The sequence below is a fragment of the Lissotriton vulgaris genome, chromosome 6 (genome assembly GCF_964263255.1).
Source record: "Lissotriton vulgaris chromosome 6, aLisVul1.2, whole genome shotgun sequence".
Classification (NCBI taxonomy): Eukaryota; Metazoa; Chordata; class Amphibia; order Caudata; family Salamandridae; genus Lissotriton; species Lissotriton vulgaris.
Genome location: NC_141694.1, coordinates 1,279,025,948 through 1,279,050,395, shown reverse-complemented (window position 1 = coordinate 1,279,050,395; position 24,448 = coordinate 1,279,025,948). Strand labels below are relative to the sequence as shown.

The 24,448-nt window shown below is 43.2% G+C and overlaps 1 protein-coding gene across 2 annotated transcripts in view; it reads right to left on the bottom strand.

Annotated features, from left to right (window-relative positions):
- Positions 1–24,448, bottom strand: part of MAP3K5 (mitogen-activated protein kinase kinase kinase 5) — a 1,016,304-nt gene that overhangs the window by 604,492 nt on the left and 387,364 nt on the right. For both annotated transcript variants that reach the window (XM_086927404.1, XM_086927403.1), the window contains exon 5: positions 15,106–15,274. In XM_086927404.1, coding sequence (XP_086783530.1) covers positions 15,106–15,274 — 169 coding nt within the window. The remainder of the gene's footprint in view (positions 1–15,105; positions 15,275–24,448) is intronic.

Below are 24,448 nucleotides of genomic sequence, written 5' to 3'. Positions count from 1 at the left end.
TTGAATCCCAGGCTATGAAGTGTGTGATATAGTGCAGGTATGGCATGTAGGCCAGGGGCGGCTCCACCGCTATGGCGTAGGAGACTCGCCTCACTGCCAGCAGAGGCAAATGAAAAATCCAATGATCCTAATGCTGATGATTTTATTTTTCATCCTGTGGATGAGTCTTGGAGGCAGGGCCACAGCATTGCAGCAGGAGGAGGAGGAGGAGGAGGACTGGGGGGCCCTGCTATCAGTGTGCATGACAGTTGGCCGGGCGTCTTAGGATGGTCAAACCGCCATGTGCATCGACGTCTCTCCAACCCAGCTGTGTTGGTGCGTGGAGAGATCAGCAGGCACAGGCACAGGCTCCCAGCCTGAGCCCAGAGGAGAATACCGGCGAGCAGACTTATTTTTTTATTGTTTCAGCCCCTCGTGCTGCCTCACCACATTTCCCTTACAACAGCCGCTACGGATGTAGGCAACCACTAAGGTCTACAGCCATGTCCTGAAATCTTAGTGTGAGGCATAACAAACCCCCTTCCTTACCACAAGCTAGCCAACTTTAGAAGGGGAAGAAACACAGTTATGCAGTTGAGTAAATGCTCCACAACCATAAGTGGCGGACCAGCTTCCCGCTCAGGGGTTTCACACTCGCCCCCAATGCGTAGTGCTTCATACTAACATCGACCCACTAAGCGCTCTAGGTGTAAAAAAACGAAAGTGCTGTTTTTATATTTAAATGCATATTTGAAGTATAGAAGTACATGAATGCAAAGAAAAACCAAGACCTAGACATACAGCATGGGACAAGAGGAAATTGTTTCAGCAGCAGTAATCATGCGAGAGTCAGTGTTCAGATGTCACTCAGGTTATTATAGCTGGGGCGTGAACTTTTGAAGAAGGTAGCACATATTTATCAGTTAGCTACATGGCAACTTTACACAGCTGTCAATTCATTCCCTTGTCATAGGCTGAATGCCAACCCTTGCTCCACTGCAGCTTTAAATCTGCATTTATACCAGTCATGCACACTTTCCCCGTTCTCCAAGCAGGTTGCATTACAGACTACATGGACAACAGCCTGCATTGATCACAAGCCCAGGCTCCCATTCCCTGGTTGAGGGTCCAACCTGGAAACTCAAAACCAATGACAACGCTGTACTGCAGCGTTGTGATTGGTCAGGGGGGCCTAGGTGCTTACCAATCGCAATGCTGCATTGCAACATTGCGATTGGTCAGGGGAGCCTTTGCTGTGCTTCCTGTTCTCCGGACTGGCGAGGGGAGCAGGAGCTGAGACGTGGGACCGACGCAGCAAGGTAAGCGTTGCTTTTAATTTTATTTAAAACATTTTCCGTCCTACTACCTCCCCCCTTGTGCGCCCACCCTGCGAGCTTGCACCCACCTTGCCACCTGTGTATAATGGCTGCCGCCACTGCCTATACGGTGATGTCGAGGTGCAGATTTCTGTGGGGCTCCAGTGGCCACTGGTGGCTCACTCTGTACTGCGCTGGACCGTTGGGGGCTGAACCTGGTCAAGTAGGGGATGTGCGCATTACCCCACCACAATACCTATACATCTTGCCAGTACCTCTTGAGAAGTGGCTGACAGAATACTCTCATTTGGCACAATGGGCAAGAGCAAGCAGCCAAAATCTACACTGGGTGAACCCTCCCGGGGCTGCGCAGGGGCCGCTGTTACTATTTGCCATAGAGCTCAGTCACGTGGAAAAGACACTGGAATCCCACTTCAGCAAAATCAATGTCATCCAGAATGCCATTAAAGTCCTGAAACTACTCTGGAGGCTAAAATTCACTCTGAGGCACTGGATGTCAGCCTCTTCAGAGTGGACCAAACACAGGAAAATAGTGGATAGATTGAATGCTACTGAATTCCTTCTAACGGCGATGCATCCAGCGGTTCAAGAACTACAGGCTAAAGTTAAGGAATTCTCAGACGGGATACTTACCCTCCAACTCTGTGCTGAGGATGCAGAAGGACACTTGAGGCGCAATAAAGTGTGCAATGTGGAGGTGCGAGAGCAAGAGGACCTCAGGACCGACTTATGTACAAAGATCTGGCTATTCCTGTTTGTGTTGCAGAGCAAGACTTCAAAGTTTTTGTTGAATGCGTTTCCAAGTTTCTGGATCACCCTCCCCTACTGGGCACACCCCATGACCGATCGTGGATTGCCTCTTAAATTTCCGCAGCAGGGTCCCTTGGAGACGGATTCATGGAATGGCTTTTTAGTGTGAGGCCATCTGTGGCAAAGCTGCAGAGAATCTACACGGTCTTGAGAACTTGCTGGGGAAAATAGCTGCATGTCAAAGGCGACCCAATTCCATACTCTGCCTCTCTTTCACTATGGTGGCTAGCAGTCACCAGAGTAATCATCATCACATTCGCCAGTTGACCATGGATGGTGGTTGGCATTGAACGTATGGGTGACCAGTATTAAGAGGGCAGGCTGTGCACACAGATATTTACTACAAAACTTAGGCCTTGGCCGGGACAGTATTTGCCACATATTATTCTGAGTGCCAATCGGAGCTGCTGATGAATTTACTTATTTTATTTATAAAGTTGCAGTGCTCCATTGTTTGATGACGCATGGAGATGGACACAAGGCTTTAGCCTCATGTGTTGGCTGCACTATCGAGGTGGTAGATGCCTGAGTACCGCAAATATAATCCCCCCCGGATGGGAGCGTACTCCATGTGCCACTAGTATCGCAGGTCATTGAAGGTGGGTGGGTCCATCATAGTGGGAGGTGTGGGGGAGATGCCATGGCTAGAGTTCGTCACTTGTAGAGGGATCAAGAATGTGTTATGCATTCTACAAGGCTAAGACACAGGGTCAGTAGTTCAATAGTTTTTAGGTCGAGCTTGGGCAGTGCATGTGCTGCAAGGTATGCTGTATTCAGGTAGGGACTTGAAGCTCTGCTCACTCTCCGCTTGTATTTTTCACTGGCTTGTGTCATTGTGCACTGTAAACTGTGGCTGTTCATTGGTTAATAGGCTTAATGGTCCCTCCTTAGTGCTGCCTTGTCTCATTTTGTAACCTCCCATGGCGACACCCCCTGTTACGTGTTGTTACTCTGTAGGCTTTAATTACAGCCTCCGAGCACTATTTTCTCAAATAGCTTTCTCCTGCCAGTTGTTGTAGGCAGAACACGCTCTCTCCTACGCTTTATTTTATAGCTATGCCTTTTATTTATCGGTTTTAAAAACAACTCATACATAAAAGGCATTGTCATTTACAATGCCAAGAGCTGAAACTTGTAAATGTGAGACCTATTGCATTGCAAATGCTTGTTGTTATATACAGTTTGTTTTGAGCTCGTCTCACTTCCCGCTGGGAATGCATGTCACAGATGAGGACAGACGCTCATGGTTTCCTAGCCCAGTTCTAGTAAAACTCACCACGTCGCGACAAAGGTGATGGGGATTTGTTATTTGCTACTTGCGGTTTCCTCTTTGAACTGGTATGGGTTGAATGCCTGCACTCTATATATCTAATCCATAAAGTAAACTACCATAAAGAGCCATTTAAAAAAATAGTGCTATCTCGCGGTCATTTCAGCTACTGCATTGTGCATTGTGTTCTGAGGTGAAAAACAACTGTAGATAAGGTGACTTAAATTAATGAGGTTGTTAGCTAAACAATTGGACAAGAGATTATTCAAGGGATAGAACTGTATCAATGTATAGTTCTCAAGCCATTTACTTTGTACTTTGTAACAAAATCAATTTTTGTGACCTTTTAACTTTTTATGATTGTGAAGAATAAATTAAGAGAAATTACTTAAGAGTCCAATTATTGATAATGTTTATACATTCTATTAAATTGGTTTACAACTGTGATTAACATGTTGTTAGGTTTGTGTTGTCGAACTTTAGATTATACATTGTTATCAATGTAATACATTTTTACCATTTCAATAAAAATGAACATGACAACTATTGCTGTTGCCTTATATTCTGCAGTGGCTTTAAGTGACGTGCTTGGCTTGCATACTGGAAGTGGTGTGCTCAGGCATATTTTCGGTTGATGACCTCACGCACAATGTAATATGCCTAAATAGATCATTGTATTTATTTTTTCCACTTTATTCATAACTAGCAGCCCGTCCTGACGTTGTCCGGGAGCAAAAGGCTGCTTCAGGGCCCCCGCCCACCCCGCAGAAGAGTTGTCTGTGCAAGTCCTGGCCCTGTTCAACGGATTTGGCCCACTTGTGTTATTTTTTTAATTCGTATGTATTGTTTTCCGCGTTTTATGTTGTCCGCAAGATGTGAGGAAAGTGTTGTGTCACCTGTTTAATGTTTTTTTTCTTTTGAAGGCTCTTTCTGTGTGTTCGTTTTTGTATCCCTTCAAAGACGTTTCCCTTTCGTTTTGTCAATTTTGTGGTGAAGTCCTGGCAGTGCTGGAGTGATTATGGGCAGTTGTGTTATTTTCGTTATTCGTATGTCTTATTGTAAGTGTTTTATCTTGTCCGCAAGATGTGAGGAAAGTCTTGTGAATGCGCAGTTGGTTGCGTTTCTCCGTTAAGAAATGTTGGCTTTTTTTGTTCGTGTTTACCCCCCTGTGACGTTGTTGGTCAATGGCCAATGGTTAAAGACTTTTTTTTGGTAAGCCGAAGTCGTGTGTGTTTCTTTAGTGCGTTGTGATTGGTGTAGTATGCGATTAATCCTGCCCCCTGTGTGGAGTCATTTGACACTCCTCGTCGCCCGCCCGGTTTTTAATGCGAAGGCGTCAATGTTGTCTGGGTAACTGCAACGAATGTGTGTATTTCTTATAGCGCGCACCTCTGCTGTTTTTGTATATTGGTGTTACTGCGCTGTATGTGTGAATTTAAATTCATTGAAAGCGCATTTCCGCTGTATGTGTTGGGATTTGCAAATGTTTGTTAGAAATTCATTGAAAGCGCATTTCCGCTATGTCTGCATATTGTGCGTTCTAAATTCAGTGAAAGCGCATTTCCACTCTGTGTGCATATGTAAGTGCGTTGTGAAGTCGCTTGGCCTATGTTTGTTATTTGCACTTGGCACGGCCCTGTAAACACCCACATTTGTTGTTTGAGACGCCCATGACCACGCCCCAAGGGACTACTTTACCACTTTTGGCGTTTTTGCTTTTTTAATGTATATGGTGTACATATCTATAGCCTATGTCCTTCTGCCACATCTCCCCTTTCAAATGGTGTATTGGGTGTAGTGATTGGTGCATTACTTTTTTAGTTTACCTGGCTCAAAGGTTTGTGTTCTCTCTTTATAATAGTAGTATAGATTTGGTGTATAAAGAAAACAGCTACAGACATACAAAAAGTAATCAAAAAGAAGACAACGGCATATGTCCATTGGTGTAGCTTGATCAGTAAGACTGGGTGGGGCGGCGTGAGCTTCAGATATTCCAACAACCACACTGACACAATGTCAAGATGCTAAAATCACCAAATACATTCAACAAAGGAACCTACACTTCATATTGGCACCTCGCCTCAAACCCCTACCATACAAGAAGAAAAACCATAGGTGGTACATATTTCTCTTTTCAAGCAGCCAAACTAAGGAATTCATCACCCCCAAACATAAGATTCATATATTACTATATCTTGAGAAGACTACTCAAGAGTGTCTCCTTCCTACATAACCACCACACTCAAACACCAGCTTACAGCATATCCCCGTGAATGTAAACATTTAGAATTTGATTACATGTATGTATCTATATATGTGTGTTTCTTTGTACAAATATGTATAATAATTTTGGTTTTTAAAATATATAGTGTTTAGGATGGCTTAACAAATGTATATAATACTTATGGTTCAATATATATACATATATTTGATTTGTTGTCTACAGTTAACATGTATATAGGTCACTGCACAGTCTTCATACAAGTTCTTTGATTAGATGTTTATGGGTCTCTGTTTTATTTATCATAATATGTCAATAAAACTATTCTATCTACTAGTGCTTAACTATTTAAATATTGAGGAAAATATCAAATTAAATTTAAATAAAGAAAATATTAGTTACTAAAATACACAAATAAACTAGCTTCAAGTACAATACTTGAAAGTCTGAGTGTTATATCTAAGGTTTGTACCTTACATCTTCCCTGTTTCTCTGCCTCTGATCAGCCAGTATGAATGGTATGGGAAGAATGTTGGTCTGGATGGCGATGTCACTGAAATGTGTGAATTGCTGTGAGGCAGAGTGTCCGTTCAATCCTGGGCTGAGCAGCAGAGAGGCTGCTCCTTGTGGGGCCTTATTTACATCTTTACTGGAAAACCTACTTAACATCAAAGAACAATAAACATATTCATCTTGAACCCCTTCCATGCGGCCGCGATTCCCCTGGTGTGCTGTAAACAGCACGAACAGGGGCGGGCCGTGACGAACCCCAGCCGTCATCAACACACGAGCACCGTAGTGCATGACAGCTGGGGTTCGTCATCAGCATGGAAGGGGTTAACCTAACCACGTCTACTGGAACTCCTTCCTACGATACAAAACTGAGTTTATACAATACAACTCTAAATCTTGATATATTATCTTCCCCTTTTACATTTATATCCGTTCTATGTATTTATGCACCTATATATTTATATATTTATTTATTACTTTACACTTACTGTAAAGGAAAGAAAAACAACTTTGACTCTCTCCAATGCACTACGCCGTCTCACCCTTTACATTTCCCAATACATCCTCTATCTTCACTCTCTGACTCATCCCGAACCTCATTCTACTAGGATTTCCAAAATAACCCTTTAGAGACTGTTCCCTCTGTGGCACACCCAAAACCTCATTATACTACTATGCTCTCCCAAACAACCTTCTCTAAATTCTTCCCTCATGTATCCCTTCTTTGACTCATCGCAAACCTAATTTCACTACTATGATCTCCCTAATCCCTTTCTAGAGAGACTTCCTTCTTCCATCTCTCCTTTTACTTATCCCAAACCTCATCTTACTACTATGATCCCCCAAATAACACTTTCTAGACACTTCCCTCTTCTATCCCTCCATTTTCCTATTAAATCCAACTATCAGACTTGCATGTCGACCCCTCAAATTAACTCATATTTCCCTATACTAAGCAACCACTAATCCTTTTGGGTTTCCGGAGTAGCGTGCTACTCTCCAAAAAGCTTTTTGAGGCCTCGTATGGGGTAGTAAATGCTATATAAATACAATTAAAATTATACGACAAGCAGGGCGCACAAAAGGGGCTTAAGGGTCAGTGGAAAGGCAGAGAAGAATGTGGATTGGATGGAGTACTAAATGAAAGAAAACACATTATTTTGTTAAATAACCAACATTTGTGAAGTATTTCCAAGCAAAGAGAGGGAGAGTGAATGTGTACGTTTTTTGTCTGCGGGTGTAAAAATTCCTGGTGAAATCCAACCGACATCCCACCATACCTAACTGAAAGCACCTGTACACAACTATTTATCACTAAACATATTTATTAGGGGAGTGTAACACTTTAAACACCACCCTCCCCGAAGCCACGCCCCTACATATGCCACAGTACAATGCAGGCAATTCACAGATTAACAAACCTAAAATGCCATGTATGCAAATTATTCAATTTTGAGCGGTACATATCAATAACATTTTAGATGCAAGGGGCTTACTAATCATGGTGTGGAGCACATCTGTGCTGTATTCCATTTAAAATATCTATCCAAACAGTGTATCAAAGAGGGTCAAGGAAGCATCAGATAGGATGAAGCATATCCAATACTTGTCCTAAATTGAATGGGGAGTATGAACTTGCTGAATATCCTCATTTTTCCAATGTTCATGTCTCTAGCACTGCTCTTAAGCATGGCAGTGATGCTGAGGAGTGTGAGGAAGATATAGTCATGCTTGTTGCTACTTACCCTCTTCAGCTGGGTTCAAGGATGATTTGGATGTCAGCCCACTGGTGATGCATGTGGTGCAACTAGTCTTGGGTGGGGGAGGGAAAGGCAGTCAGGTAGGATGTTCAGTTGGGTACAAAGACCAGCTCAACTGGGAATAGGAAGGTCTTTTCAGCACTTCAGAAGGTTAGAAACGTTTCTGATTCTTTTTTTCAGGGAGTTCTATAATGTGGTTGTCTGTAGAGAGAGGGAGGTTCCACTGGTGCTGGTGACAGCAGCGTTGTGATTGGCTTAGTGGAGCCTGTGTGCTTCCTGCTTTTGGGATTCAGGAAGACAAGCGGAGGAGAGACGGCAGAAGTGCAGAGGGAAGAGCTATATATTTTCTTTCCACCAACTTGCTTCGACACCTTTGTTCCGTGCCAGCCGCCACTGCTAATAAGTCATTATACTGGCAGCACAATTACCTGGCTGAAGTCTCAGTTGGTGAACTTACAGTTTGGAAGAACATGATGATATGCTACCTTTTATACGTTGCTTCCTTCCATCAGTGATTCAACAAGACTCTTCCAGTTCGGACCCATTGCATTCTGCTAAGTCCCTACTGGAACAGTACGTGTCATGATGCGTGCCATGTTCCGGGGATGGGATCCACTCACAAGTATTACCTAACTAGGAATCGTATCCATGAACTAGGACGCACGTCTCACAGCAAAGATGACACAGAAGAAGCATCCCTTAGAGTACATGCTCTGGTTCCCCGTAAGGGCAAGAGCCCCATGAAAAATCATTTATCACCTCCAGTATTATCCCTATCCCTGGTATGTTTAATAAACATCTAAACTTCCAGCATCTCCCAAATGACCAAACTGCAAACATTCATTTTGGCTAAGTCGAAATTGCTAAAATTAGTAGAAACAATGATTGATGATACTGGAGAAAAGCATAATAACACTAGCCCGGTGATCATCACTGAATCTGCTGACATGTGCTTTATTAAGAGTCACTTTTTACCCCCATGCTTCGCCCTGGCATTTTCCAGGAGCAGCCTTAGGCATGTGCAAGCTGTGCACCTGCACAGGGCCACCAAACCCCAGGGGCTGCCACACCAATATATATCCTTAATATAATAATCTTTTGAGGATGGATACATATTTGCGTGGTGGGCCCTCGCAGGGATTTGGCGGCCTCAGGCTCTGTTCCACTTCCAAACACCCTTACCCCCTCCCTCTTCACTGGCCTCCGCGCCTGCGTTCCTCCTGGTTCCGGATTGGCTTCTTTTTTTCCCTACCCACTCCCTCACGTCGTGTGTCACAATACCCACTTCCTCCTAAATTTTATCGTTCTGGGACGAATTGGGAAGGGTAGGAGCAGCCGCAGGTACTGGTCATCGAACGCCTTTTCTGGACGTTTTATTAAAACACCTTCCTGAGCTCCGGGGGGGCTCCGCCCCACCCAGACCCCCTCTTCCGGGGCCCTCTACCTACGCTCCCTGCCCAGGGCCGCCATGAGCCTAGAGCCGCCCCTGCATTTTCATAGGTCTGTGCCTATTTTGCCTTCATATATTCTAACTTGTGAAATTAAAAATCAATCAACAGTTGAACTTTTGCTAGTTACCATGAACCTCCCTTAGAGCCTCAGCTGGCAAGTGGGTTGGGAATGGAATTGGCTGGGATTTGCTTTTTTGGTGCTCTTCCCAAAGCTTCTTGTGCTCAGTAACATATTCACAGGTTCACAAGGCTCAGCTTAGCAGTTGCCTAGCAAGTAAGAGTCCATTTCTATTGGCTGTTTGCATTTCAGTGCTTAATTTGTGCCAGTGTTTGCTGGTGCTTTGCACTGGCACCTAATTCCTAACAATAACACTTTTTATGACAGTCTACAAGATGGCGGCAATTCCTGCTATTTTCAGCAGAGCACATCAGATTAGCAATGCACTAAAGAATAGAAATAGCTGTGCATCCACAAACCATTACTACTGGCATGATGCATCACTGGCAGGAGTGGGTGGCCCAGCTGTATTTGCACCATTAGTGATACCATGGGCTCTGGCAATAATCTCTCGAAATGAAGCACTTACTACAACTGATTTGGTAGGCTTGAGCAGGGAGAGCATAATACACATCAAAGATTGATGCGAACAAAATGACTGGTATAACAAAAGAACAATTACCTTGAAGTGGGTGAAAAAACAACATACACACTGAAAGAATCAATAATTAAAAGTTTAATTGACTGCTTTCTGGCAATAAAAACACTGAAAATCAATTGCGGGGTTACCAAGCAGTTTGATAATGTTTGGGGAAACTGAGCCTGTAACCAAACTTGTTAGAGGTAAAAAAATAAAATGTGATCATGGAGAGAGAGAGAAACACTTATCCCTGAAGATTCAAAAAGGCTGAGCGAAAAGCCCACTTTGTGAAAAATTAAAGCGGGTACAGATAAATGCAAAGTGTGATGGGGATGGTTTTGAGGCTCTAAAGTCATTTTCGAGATTGCTGCTTTGGAGTTTGTGCTTGTGTTAATGGAAATTTACGAAAAACTATTGTTACAGAATATGACTCATCTTTGACTCATCCTGCAACATTTAGTTGCTTTGATTCTCTATCAAAGGAAACAAAATATCCTTCAGTTGATGAAAAGGTGAATATCTCATTATCAGCACGCTGTCTCACAAAAACGACCTAGTAGAATGTAAAAATGAGAGGTGGTTGAGCCTCTTGCAGCTCCAGGCAGAGTCCTGTCTCAACTAAAGGTCCTCTTATACAGTAGAGCCCAAAAGGAGCCAAACTTTGATTGGGCGTCTTCCTGCCACCCAAGCTCCAACCTCATGCAAAAGAAAATATTTTAAAAAATCAAGCAGTGACTTTTGATGTCAACAGACTGCCCCAGATAGGAATCAAAAACATGGCTCTTAGATGGATGACATCCTTCCTCTCGGGATGCGCACAGAGGATTCGTCTCCCTCCCTTCACCAAACAGCCCAAGCACACCATCGTCGACATCCCACAAGGCTCATCATCATCAGTCTCACCGTCTTGAACATCTACATAATGCCACTAGCAGACATCGTCAGAGCCCACGGCACCAACATCATATCCTATGCAGATGGCATCCAGCTCATCCTATCACTCACAGCGACCCCAACATGACGGAAACCAACTTCCACAACTGAATGAAGAACGTCTCAGCCTGAATGGAAGACAACTGCATGAAACAACACAGACAAAACTGAAGTACTGGTTTTTACCAGACATTCCTGCCACTGGAACGGCTCCTGGAGGCTATCGGAACTTGGACCGACTCCGAAAGATCATGCCCACAACCTTGGCCTCATCCTAGACAGTGATCTCCATGAAACAATAGGTCAACGCTGTCCCCTCGGTCTGCTTCCACTCGTCCGGATGCTCTGCAGAATCTTCACATGGCTACCCACCTGCACCAGGAAAACAGGGACACAGGCCCTCATCACCAGCCATCTGGACTACGGCAATGGACTCTATGCAGGCACCATCGGTGAACTTATAAGACACCAGATGATCCAGAAGGCAGTAGCTAGACTGATCCTCTACCTGCCCAAAAGGACCCACACCCAGCACCCGAGACCTCCACTGGCTCCCCATACTGAAGAGATGTCATTTCAAGTTCCAGATCCACGTCTTCAAAGCCCTACAGAACTAAAGACCGGCATACATGAACCACAGCCTGAACTTCCGCCACCCACCCAGAAACCTCTGCTCACCTCGCCCTCGCACAGACACTGTGCATCCGCCACTGCCGCACCAGAGTATGATCATCCTCCTACCTCTCTGCAAAAACCTGGAACACCCTTCCCCCCACCTTCAAACAGTTCCCTCTTTGTCTGACTTCAGGTAGGGACTCAAGACCTGGCTTTTCTATGGACACCCACAGCCCAGCGTCTTGATACCCTCACGGGAGATAAGCTGCGCTATAAATACAGTTTGATTGATTGATGTAAAAATATGAGAGAGGAAGATGCACTGATCTAGTGAGAGAATTGCACAATGTGAAACCAGAAAACCCGGGTTCCCCACTTGACCATACTGTGTGATCCAGGGTAAATATTTCATTTCATTGGTCCTCCTTTTTCAAGTCGAAGCCTATCTGGTTGCAAAAAGATTTCTTGGTGACATTCAGAAAGCTTGCCAGGGAATGCATTTAGCCTATCGGTTACCACTGGCTTTCTGGTTTGTTACTCACGTTTGCTTGTTTTCTAATTGCTGGCTTTATTTGTTTTAGGCTGTTCAGCATGTCTTTCTCCCTTCCATGGAGCATAGTCTAACATCACTCCTTGTATTCTTCTACGAGTGCTTGCGGTCTCTAAACAGGCTTTTACATTTTGAACACATTTGCTGTGCATTTAAAGACAGGGGTCATATGGCAGACTCTGTCTTCTGAAGGAGCTTGGTGTTTACTTTTAACTTTACTTTCACTGACGTCAAAGTGACAGGATTTCAATGACAACTTCGCTGGATACTGGAGGTGGAAAGGAAATAAACTGCAAATATTTCAGAAAATATCAGAATTAGGAAAGCACCAATGAAGCACTTTTTTGTAATTCTGAAGTGTGGTAAAAACAAATATTTTAATACGATCAAAACAAATCAATACACTTAGTGATGCCATTTCAACACACATTCCCATTTTTCCGCTGTATAGGTTATCAGTGAAACTGTATGTTCAAATGTAATGGTCATTTCAATAAAAAAAAGGTGTAGTCTAATCGCAGTGCGCTACCACTGCATATTCCACTTTAGGCTACTCCAGTCTACGACACTCCACACCACTCTACTCTATGACACTCCGCTCTACTTCACTCTAGACCACTCTAAAACACTCCACTGTAAGAGACACCTTGCTATTTCACTCTATGACAGTCCACTCTACGCCACCCCATGCTACTCTACTCCACTCTATGATACTCCACTGCACTTGACTCTGTGACCCTCTGTGCCACTCCACTCTATGAAACCCTATGCCCTTTTATGCCAGTCTACACCACTCCACGACACTTTACTCCACAACACTTTACTTCACTCTACACCACTCTAACACTCCACAACACACTACGATGCTCAACGCCCCTCCACTTAACAACACTACTCATTTCTATGCCACTCTACTCTACAACGCTCCACTCCAGAGCCCTCTACACCACATCACTGTACACCACTCCACTCTAGGACACTCTACTCTACGCCACTCTACCCTATGAAACTCTACTCCGATCTACCCCAATCGACTCTAAGATACTTTAATCCACTGTAGGCCATTCCCTCTACGCCACTTTACTCCACTCTATGACACTCCACTCCACTCTATGACACTCCCCTCCACTCTACTCCAATACTACACTTTACACCATGCCACTGTATGCCACTTTGTGCCATTCCATGACATTTTCACACTCCACTCTATGACATTCCACTCTACTGTACTGTATGCCACTACGCTCTATGACACTCTATGCCCCTACACTCTACGACACTCTTCTCCTCTCTATGGCCCTCCACTCTATGACACTTTACTCCATGTCACTCAACACCACTCCATGACACTTTACTCCACTTAATGCCACTCTACAACACTCTTCTCCACACAACTCCCTCTACGCCACTTTACTCCACTCTACCTAGTCCACTCTACGATACATTACTCCGCTCTATGCCACTCTTTGACACTCTACTCCACTCACCGCTCCTCCACTCTACAACCCTTCACTCAACTCCACTTTAGTCCACTCCACTCTACTCCAGTCTATGGCATGCCACATCACTCTCCTCTACGCCACTAACATTTATGCATGCTGAACAGCAGCCGACACTGGTGTATAACATGGCTAAAATACATCGGCAAAGCTTTAGCATAGGCCGGACCTATTGCTTGTATTCATCATCTCTTTAAAACACAGTTTCAAATATGTGAATTCAGGATTGCCCTGAATAAAAACCTCTTACGTTTGATTTAATAAACTATAATGTGGCAAAAAAGTCAATAAGAATCTAGGCCACATATAGGTTGTGCATTACAACTAACTTACCTTTTGGTTCGCTAGTGGCATTGTCATCTTGGTGGTCGGCATAAATGTTTCTAAGTACATTCTTAAAAACATAGCTCTATGCAGTAATATAATCTGGTGTGCTAGCGTGAAAAGTTTGTGTGATAAAGAAATCACTTTTAAAAAGTTTTTAAAAGACTTTTCTATTTTTTCATATTTGTTGTCGATTTACTCACTGAACATTTTCAAGGCTCGGCTCGTGCACGGGCTTGTAGAGCCAAGCCGGAACACTGGCTCTTTTCTCCCTGCTAATTTGTTGGCCTGCCCAGCTCTACAAAAAATATATACTTCCGAAATAAATGCTACAAAAATAAAGTCCTAATATTTGGAGACTGCATAAATAGGAATCACGCAAACATACATACCTACCGAAACATCAACATGCTTTTAATTTAACCCAACTTCAAAGCACTGGTCCCACAATCAAGAGCTGGAAGTAGACTAATAATCAATGTAACTAACATTCCAACTAAAGGTGGCCATTGAATTTGTCTAAATGTGGAACTATTTATTAAGGCAATATTTTTGTACGATCTTTATTTTTGTAATCTATTTTTGAGTCTATATTTCTGAAGATTTTGTTTTATATGTAATCTGCACCCTTTATTTGGTGTCGGAGTCCAGAGTTCACACTTATTTAATTTTATTTATATATGTTTTTGTCTTCAAAATAGGGCAACACAGCTCAATTTAATGCGTCAAAGATTGACGCATCGAATGCCCATGAATGGCAATCGACAATAAGCTTATGGTTCTTAAACAGTATCCTTAAACAATAATGTAAACGGATTTTCAAAAACTGCTGAAGTTTTGTAAAATACTATGACAACATGTTTATTAATTTTTCTTAGCATACCCCAGGTTTGAGTTCTCGGGCTTAAAAATGCATACTTCCTTGCAGCAATATTAATTTATTTTGGGAAATCGAGTAAAAACTAATAGAGAGACTCCAAAATTACTTAATGGCATCTTAAAGAATTTTTAAAGAGTACTGCATTCGACCAAAATGTTTAAAAAAATCAGGACTTTTTCTCTAAGGTTCCACAGGACTGCACCGAATTGGAATTATTGTAACTGCTGAACTAAGTACTATGCAAAACATCTTATATGAATAAAGTATTTTAGAGATGTATGCAAATACCATTTGCTTTTGTTATCAACTGTGTGTTTGCACGTACCTGAATATCTCGGTAGGAGAGAATTAAATTGATGACAATGTCTGCAGATAGTACTTCAATGTTGTCCATACGCTGTCGTATCCGCAACAGCTCATCGGCTAAATCTGTGCCAGTGTAAAGATTCCGTGCTTTTCGAATGTCGTTGAGAATGGCTTCTTGGAAAAATTGGCTAAATTAAGAAAGGAAAAAATAATAAGCACTAATTTAAATTTGTGTTCATCAACAATTAAAACATAGTTTAGTCTTTTAACAATTACCATACCCAAATAAAATGTCTGCGTTGTTTCCAAAATAAATAAAGAAAATATACTCAAGTGAGCACACACTAAATTTGACACGTCCTAAGAAACCACTAGATACTTAACCAGCAATGACAAGGTCAGTGCTCTCTATTGCTGATACAGATCTACAGTGCCATCGAGGTCGTAAAAAGATAGACCCAATATATGACTTTATGGTATATGCATACATTGTGGCCTAGATGCACAAATAACAAGGAAGTGGTCCTCCAACGTGGGTAAAACAAACCCATGCATGCAAACTTTGGAGAAATTGGTTGGCACAGAGGTCCAGAGACACCCTAGCAGCTAAGGGGTTAAGAAGTCAATAAGCCAACGTTATACGAAACAAGCTGTCAAGGAAACAGATTGAAAGGCTAAGTGAAACACTCGAATTATCACCTATGTCAGGTAAATTCTCAGTTGAAAACAATGTGGAACAAGCATTTGCAATGTAATAGGTCTCGCATTTGCAAGAGTTTAAGCTATTGGCCTTGTAAATGACAATGCCTTTTATTTATGTTTTAAAAACCAACACGTAAATAAAAAGCATTGCCATTTACAATGCCAATAGCTCAAACTCACCAACTGAAAGACCTATTGCATTGCAAATGCCTGTTTTTTAAAGCCAACTTTATTAGCATTTTCAGCACACACTTTACAGCGGCTTTGCCAGCTCATGCCAGCCGGACAAGCATCTCAATCCGAATAACACTTCTAATATAATGTCTAATTTCAAGTTGAGCTTTTCATGCGTACTCTTGAAGTAACATGCCCTTAGGATGTTAAAAAACAAATCGGACACAAATATAAACAATATCCAAACTTGCAGTCATCGTGTTCTATATACCTCTTGATGGCGGAAGTGTCCCAGCCACCCTGTGATACATGTATCACCGCTTGGATTGAAGCCCAAAGCATGTATTTGCACTACATTCTCTCAGCCTCTCCATGTCAAAAACCTACAGAAACAGCAACTCCTGTTATATATAGTGCTCAGAAACGATACATGTGCTAGAGAAAAACAAAATTATAATTCTTCTTTTGAAACCACCATTCTTGGACAGCACGTGTATCCCTCGATGCACCTGTCAAGCTTTGAAAACACCTTTATGGCCTTTCTTCAGTGCTTTCCTGTCGCTGCACTCCAGTTACCAACCCCTTGCCTGCGAGGTCCATGCAGTTTGTAAACCTCTCTGCTCCCCGCACGCACTCTGTGAAGTCACTCCGCCCTCCTGCTAGTCTCAGACACGCTGGGCTGACCCTACCCTACTACTCTGGATTTTTTTTGTTTGTTGCAGTTTTAATAGCATGAACTCAACTCTAAGGTATCCGGGCGCTTTACTTTCATGAGCACCAGATGCATTACAGACTGACTGCCTGACACATTCATTTCTAGGCACGGAGAGATTAAGTGGTTTGCACAGGATGCTTGAGCATCCCGCTGAGACTCCGATTGGCCCGCAGCCGGACATTGATTGATTGAGTGCCTCCAGGGTAATTGGGTGGATAGCTACGTGACGATCAGGGTGGTGAGTGGAAGGGGCCTAAGGATGTCAGAGGTTAGTCAAGATGGAAGAAGAGGGCGGGGAGTTTGTGGAACGGAATGAAGGCGTGTGGCACAGCAGCAGGTTCTTAATTGTCTGGAAGTTTCACATTACACAGGATACGATGCATGCTATAGAGCCCCCGGACACATTTTAAACCACAAGTGCCGGTGCTGATTTATGCAGCCAGTACCTGCGTGCACTGTCTGCTATGAACTTGAAAGATTCTTGGAGCAATGCAATTGGAAAGCAAGCATATGTTCATTGGCAAAATTTGCAAAGCATGTTCACCGAAACACCGCGCAGCCCTTTATATATAGAGCAGAGAATTACGGAGGGACTGACTGGCTCCCTTGTGGAGGGTACCCTTCCATGTTGACAAACTGCGGAGGCACTCATGGGAGCTGTGCTGGCACTGGCCCCCGGCGTGACTGGGAGGAAATTGATCCAAGTTATTGGCGGGCCAGCTCGAAGCTCGGTCGGGGCACGAGCAAAAGGAAGCGAACGGCAGCAGCGGACGCTGCGACTGCAGGCTATACTGTAATGAAGCCTGGTGGGAGGCGCCGACTGTCAGCCTATGCCAGTGGGAGGCCCCGAGGCACACTCCAGGCACTGGACACACACATAGGAGATGGGTGCCGGCCTGCAACGTGGGCCTGCTCGTGCGCCAATACTGACCAGGCTGTGCCGGTGCCCCAGCAATAAAACAAATAATCGGTAAGGGCACCTGCTGATACCGCCTCAACGAAGCTGGGGCTGTAGACTGTTGTGCTGGGGCTGAGAGTCCACGAGCGATAACACCCACCGGATGGAGAGGTGGGCCGCTGGGGAGCGCCAGGCCTGGTCGCGATCCCACGTGTGTGCTCTTTTAAACCCTGTCAGTTCAGCAGGTGAGAGCGGGCCGAGTCGGAGAGCGTGGGCTGAAACGCCGGAGGGAGGGAAACATTGGCGTGCACTGGCTCTGGGCGTCTGGTGCGTGTGTGTCTGTTTGTTGTTGAGGGAGACGAGTATGCGTGCACTGACTGGGGGCAGCTGGTGCATGTGTGTTTCTTGCAGCACTTGCTGCATGCAGCTGACTTGCATGGACGGAAGGGGGACAGGAGATGTGCACACCGCGTGTCTGTTCATGCGTGTGCACCAGCTCCAATCTCTAATCGCCCTGCGCGTGGCCATCTCCTGTCCCACTTCCGAGGCAAGTCAGCAACAATAGATCTCGCTGGCAACAGCGCTTCGCACTGCGTCGCCAGGTGCGAGACCTAAAAACTGGGATGAGTACAAAAGGTCGCTGAATTACAACCAAGCTGACAAAGAGGATTGAAGTTGGTCATCATGCATTTCACTTTCAACACTTTGAGCATGGAATGCAACCATGAGGAGTGCATGAACTAGCATCCCAGGAGGACATGTTCAATTGAGTTCAAATCTGTAAAGCAGCATGGTGTTGAAGAGGTACAAGTATATAAACCTAAGGTCTAGAAGAGAGGATCAAACACTAAGCTCTACCCAAATTTAAATCCAAAACTAAGCAACTCTGGTCCTGAAGGTCATCACCGGGGATGGGAAAGTACTGTCAAATGTGGAATTGTTTTTATTCAGAATTTTATAATTAGGAATTTAGATTAGCATGATTATACTTAGACGTTAAACAACAATACTCAAAGGCCCAATATTTTACGACAATGGCATTCATTCATCAAACCGCTTTAACTTATTAACTTAAAGCAAAGACATTTTTGTCACTCTGACCTATTCCGAATTAATTTAGCAAGTGAATGTTGCCATTTCCCGATTGCATTTGGAAATGACACTTCTTTCTTTGCCTTATATTTATGAGAATGAGGCATGATGAACAGATAAATGAACGTGACAACAGTAAAATATGAGGGTCTTTTGACAGTGAGATCCATTATTAAATGCAAATCTGTTTTCTTGGTTAGTGGTGTTTGAGTCCATTATTACAGCAGCATTAACTTTACTGGAAAACCATAATCCTAAAATTCCGAGGTAAGCTCCGGCCTTATACTGTTCTCCAAGTAGCTCACAGAAGAAACCATCTTCTCTTTAGAGATCTTACGTAGGTCATTCCCTAGCACCTTCACGTCTGTTAAATAAGTTACTTATTGGTGTTGGGAGCATCCACTTCCTATTAAAATCCTTTACTCTAATTTGAATAACAGTTCACCATTGATTCCACCATTTCTTAATGGACCCAGAGGAGAACCTATACATAAGGCACTGCATTTAGGAAGGTGCCCATCCATCAAGTTTCCAGTCAGTGTAGGCCTCTCCAAGGAAACGAAAATGCTCTACTCAACTTGGAGATCCCTTTTAAAAGCATTTTAATCAGTGGGAATAACTTTTATATTGAAAACAGGCGTATTTTGAGGAGATGGTAAAAGGATTTATATTGAGGAAGTCAGACTGATAAGATGTGGGTCGAAACATATGGAAGAACTCAGTCAATGCAGTTTGCTTCCACTAAAGCAGAAATACAGCCTTGCCTCTCCTCTGCTACAGCACCACCCTGCTAAACCTTATTGATGTCCCTCATGGCTTTCTATATAGCGCTGGACCTCTTTCACTACAGGTAATTACCGCTTTTTGTCTTGGGTGCATCACAACTCTGCCAAGATTGGAATCTTTTGAAACTCTTAGCGCCTTCGCATTAAATTTTAAACTACCGCTCTAGGCCCGTGGCTCCGGTTTCTGACATTTCAGTTTTAGGTGCCTCACCTCCCAAGCCCGACCCTGCTCGCTCACCCAAGGAAGTCCTAACATCTGATACCCCTGCCGCCCCCCCCCCCCCCTTGTGTGAAGATACTTTTATGTATTATAGCAGGCTTAAGGTCAAAAAGGGGTTACACTTTTGCAGAGCTTTTTTTTTATCATGTCATGTAATTGCCCTACAGGAAACCTGGGACATCACAAATATCTTTTTTGGGATGTTTTTATCTTGTTTTTTAAGTGTGCAACTTCCTCAACAGCGGGAAGAGCGAGGAGGTGTGGGGAAGGGGGTCTTTTATTGGTCTCACTTAATTTAACCTAAAAAGTAGATTGATAGAGTGTCAATCACCACACCTGTTAGCAGCGGAGCTGACATTTAATAATCATTCCATTCTGTTAGTCGTTAATTTGTATAATTCCTCTACCGGAAGCTTGGAGACAGAACACTTAGTAGCCCTGGAGGGCTGCTTGAACATTATGGGGAGGGGAAGCACTCCTACTAGGAGATAATAATCCTGGGTGACTTTAATATTCATTATGTCATCTTAATTGTACTGCTACATTGGACCGAGGGGGGCTCTCATCCTTGGTCACACCTTTTGAGCATTCGCCATCAGACACTCACATAGAGGCGCTTCTCTCAGCCAACAACCTGTACTGCTTAGAGCAAACTGAGGTGACTATGCCGGTTCCCACTTACACAGACAGGGGTTGCCCTAGTACAATTGATTACGTAATGCTGTCATCACCTCTAGCCCAGGCTGTGGAGAAACTGAGCATTTCTTGGAGCAGCCATAGTGATCTTGATCCCTTAATGCTTGAGTTGGGCTATCTGTCTGCTCTACAAGGAGCCGAGGGTTGGAGTATCCCAAACCAGGATAATGGTACCAAAGATCAAGCACGTAGGCTGAAGTGGGAGAAGATGATAACGGAAAGATTCCTGGACAACCTGTATGCCGTAGGCTCCTCAGAGATTTCAGTTTGCATAGACATTAATACACAGGAAAGGGCTGTCCTGGATGTATTTGACAAAATAACTAAACAGATAGCCTCTAGTCTAGAGACAGCTTCTACTAAGTGCAGGAATAAAGGCCCTAAGGCCAAGAGGTGGTTTGATGGTACTTTTACTACAGCCCATTGGAAGTTATTGTTAGCACTCAAGCAAGCCCTGAGAGAGAAGGTCACGGTCAGGAGCTGCAGGAAGGCTTATAGGTCTGCATGCCACAAAGGAAGAAGTGCATCAGGGAACAAGCTTGTGAGGCTCTCGGACAAGCTAGTGTTTTGTCCGACAGCTCAAAGTTTTGGGCTGTAGTAAGTAGTCCCTTCTTTTCTGTTACAGCCAACCATAGAACTGATTGTACTATACCTGCTGAGCGCTGGTTCCAGCACTTCGAAGGCATGTATAGTGGTAACAACTTAGAAGTATTTGTGGCACATGGTTACTCCGGCTTAGCTAGTATCTCACTTCACTTTAGCATAGATGAGATTTACAAAGCTATCAGTTCAACCTCTGGCGGGAAAGCTCCTGGTCCAGATGGTGCCCCCTCAGACCTGTATCAGGCTGGGCAACGTTTTTGGCATGGGTCTTTAATGCGGCCTGTGTGTGGTTTCCCTCCCTCCTGGGACAAGGCCATCATTACTCCCATTTACAAAAATGGCTCAAGGGATGACCCTGCTTATCGACATATCTCGCTTCTGGACTCAGCTGCAAAAACCATGGGGAAAGTGATACTGGACAGTTTAACAGTGTGGCTAGACCATTTTAGTTTTATATCTGACCTACAATACGGTTTTAGGCAAGGCAAAGGGACGCTGGATCCATGTCTCAACCTGCACTTGGTGGTTGGAAAATATACAATTGCCAAGAAGGGCATTCTACGTATGACTTTTATGAACTTGACGTCAGCGTTTGACTGTGTCAATAGAACAAAGCTGTGGCTGACCCTCCGGGATTTGGATCTGGATACGGAATTGGTGGCCTTCTTACATGCCTAACAAGAAAGGTGTCTGGCAGGGTGAATTTTGGCCTCCCTGTTGTTCAAGCCGTATACCAACAAACTAGGAGACATCTTACCATTCGGCTGTTAAGACATCCCAAGAGCTGGATCCAAGATGATCCCATCCCTATTTTACGCAGACGACGCAGTCCTGTTTGCCAGAAACGCGTGGGTCTTCAAAAACTTTTATATGGCTTTAAGGATTTTATGGACTAACTTGACCCAGACACCAATTTCTTAAAATCCCACACTATGTAGATAGACTCTCTGAAGCCTGCCAGTTTTTAGTTTTTTTGCATAGAGGCAGAATTAACAAAAGTGTCAACCTTTCCATATCTGGGGGTGCTGTTCGATGATAGAGGGACTTGGTCTGTGCAAAAAATGCACACAAAGAACGTTCTGGACAGAGAAGCCAGGACAACCTTGGAGTTTCCGAAAAGCTTGGGCTCTAAGCTTAAGAAAAATGCTTAAGAAAAATGCATTTTTACGGCCACGTATGGGTCTGATGTCTGTATTTATAAAGATGTGAGAGAAAATAAATGTAAACTTCTTGCCGCCCCCCACTAACCCGGTGTACATCCTACATGAGGAACTGGGCATGGGGTGCATCACAGACCTAATTGCCATTGCCCATTGCTGCGCTGGTTGAGAATCTGGGCTTGTCCCACCCCTACTTTAAATCAACTGGTCCTCATTGATTGCACTGCCCATGAGGGAGCCCCAGGTATGCCCTGGCTAAATTATATTAGGGAGCAAATGACATGGTTGGGTTCCCCTGATTTGTATGCTAAACCTAGGCCCGGCAGCCATTAGAGACATTAAACAACAGTTTCTGGCCAAAAGGCAGGAAGCTTAGGGAAGGTAACAAGTAAATTAAGCCCACTGTGATAGTCATATATATAGTCATATTTGTTGTTGGTCACTAAGGCTTACCATGGCTTTGTGTTAACCAGATTATGATTGAATCTGGTACCCTGGTTATTAGCCGTCCCCAAAGGCTACACAAAACCTGGAGCACTAAAGCCCTGCTCTTGTGACACTTTTTCTGAGCAGGACACTCTACATTTCATTTTTTTGTGTAATTTCTAGGATTCTTTCCACAAAAAGTTCATACTCCCCCCTGCTCTGAAATTGTCAATTTGTTCAAGTAATACCAGCACTACTATATCTTCAAATGCTTTCTTCTGCTATGGTTTGCTTTGGGGTCACAAGCTTTTTAACAGGGGCCACAAGTCATAGGAAGAGGCTGTTTTTGCAGTAGTCAGGCTGTATATGTAAATGATGTTCTGGGAACTACATGTATCACCCTGTGTCCGTTATGCTAACTCCCTAGCCTATATACTGAGTTAATGCTTTATTACTCATGCACTTTATTTGCCGTATTTTATGTTTATTATAATGCTCAGTGACGGCTTTTTAAAACGTGTTTTTAACTGTATTCGTGTATACGGTTGGTTTCTAGCCTTTTAGACTTGTGTTATTTTTTTTTAACTGCATAAATGGGATCTTTTAATTACTGCATTTTCTATGAAATGTTTGCTTTTATGGCTTTTACTGGCTGAATAAAGTATTTTTTTGACTTGAATACAGCTTTTGGTTTAAACTAGCAGTTCTTTACCTGTGGTCTGGTGACCTCAGGGGAAGGGGGTGCGATGCCTACTCAGCGGAGTATACTACAGCTTAGAAAAGAAAATAATATTAATAAATTAACATAAAATAAAAACATTAAAACTACAGCTTAGAAAAGAAAATAATATTAAGAAATTAACATAAAATAAAAATATTAAATTTTACAACGTTCTGTAAACGTGAAGAAATTTGAAATTGGAGGCTAAATTGTATGTTGTTATCCTCAGATTGATTTCTGAGAGTAGTGAATTGCAAACTTAATAGTTTGGATGACGGACGGCCTTAATTAAATTTAGAAAAGCTACAAGCTTCCATTAAAATTAAATTTTTGGTTTTTATATTTGTGAATTAAATAGGATTTTTCACATTTGTTAGATGAATGCTTGCTTATGTATTTTTTTGCATTGTTTTGTGATTCAAATAATCGAAATTGACTTCCAGTAACGACTCAGTGGGGAACTCTTGATTTCAATAGTGATTCAGCGGATGCCCCCTGATATTAGTAATGATTAAGTGGGGGTCCATACAATGGGGGTCCACACAAGTTAAAAGGTTAAGAACCGCAGCTCTACACGATCTTAGGCACTCGCCTCAATTTTTTTAGGCTTTGGATGACCATTTTATGCGGAGTAAGGTCAAAATTGATACACGTGCCAAACTACAATTATTTTTTTTATTATTTATTTTTTTAACTTGGCTGTGCATGATCATACTTAACTTGTCAACCTGCTTCCAGGGAAGGCTGATTTGTGTCTCTTGAACTAAGCCAAGTTGTAGACTCCGCATTTAAGGTTAATAAAACTAGTCAGTATGCTCCCAAAAAAGCCAGCAGGTTTGGATGGACTTTTATGTGGGCATGCCTAGGCATGAACATTTCCAGGTATAGAACAATGAGGCCCTAGAAAAAGGAAATCTGACACAAATAAAGGAGGCACAACCTATCTTCCAGAGTGGTGGCCGATTTGTTAGTGTTTGCTACCCCAGATAAGTGTAGCTTAACCTCCATAAGGTCTTCTGCACACAAACTGTATTCATTCGTAAAACTAGACGATGGGACGGATTCAAGTGAGCTGTAGTCTGTCACACAAGTTGGATGCTACAAAAGCATTAACTATGTTTTGGCACTTTATGTTAGATGCCTCGTATATGAATTAGTCGTAAAGTGTGT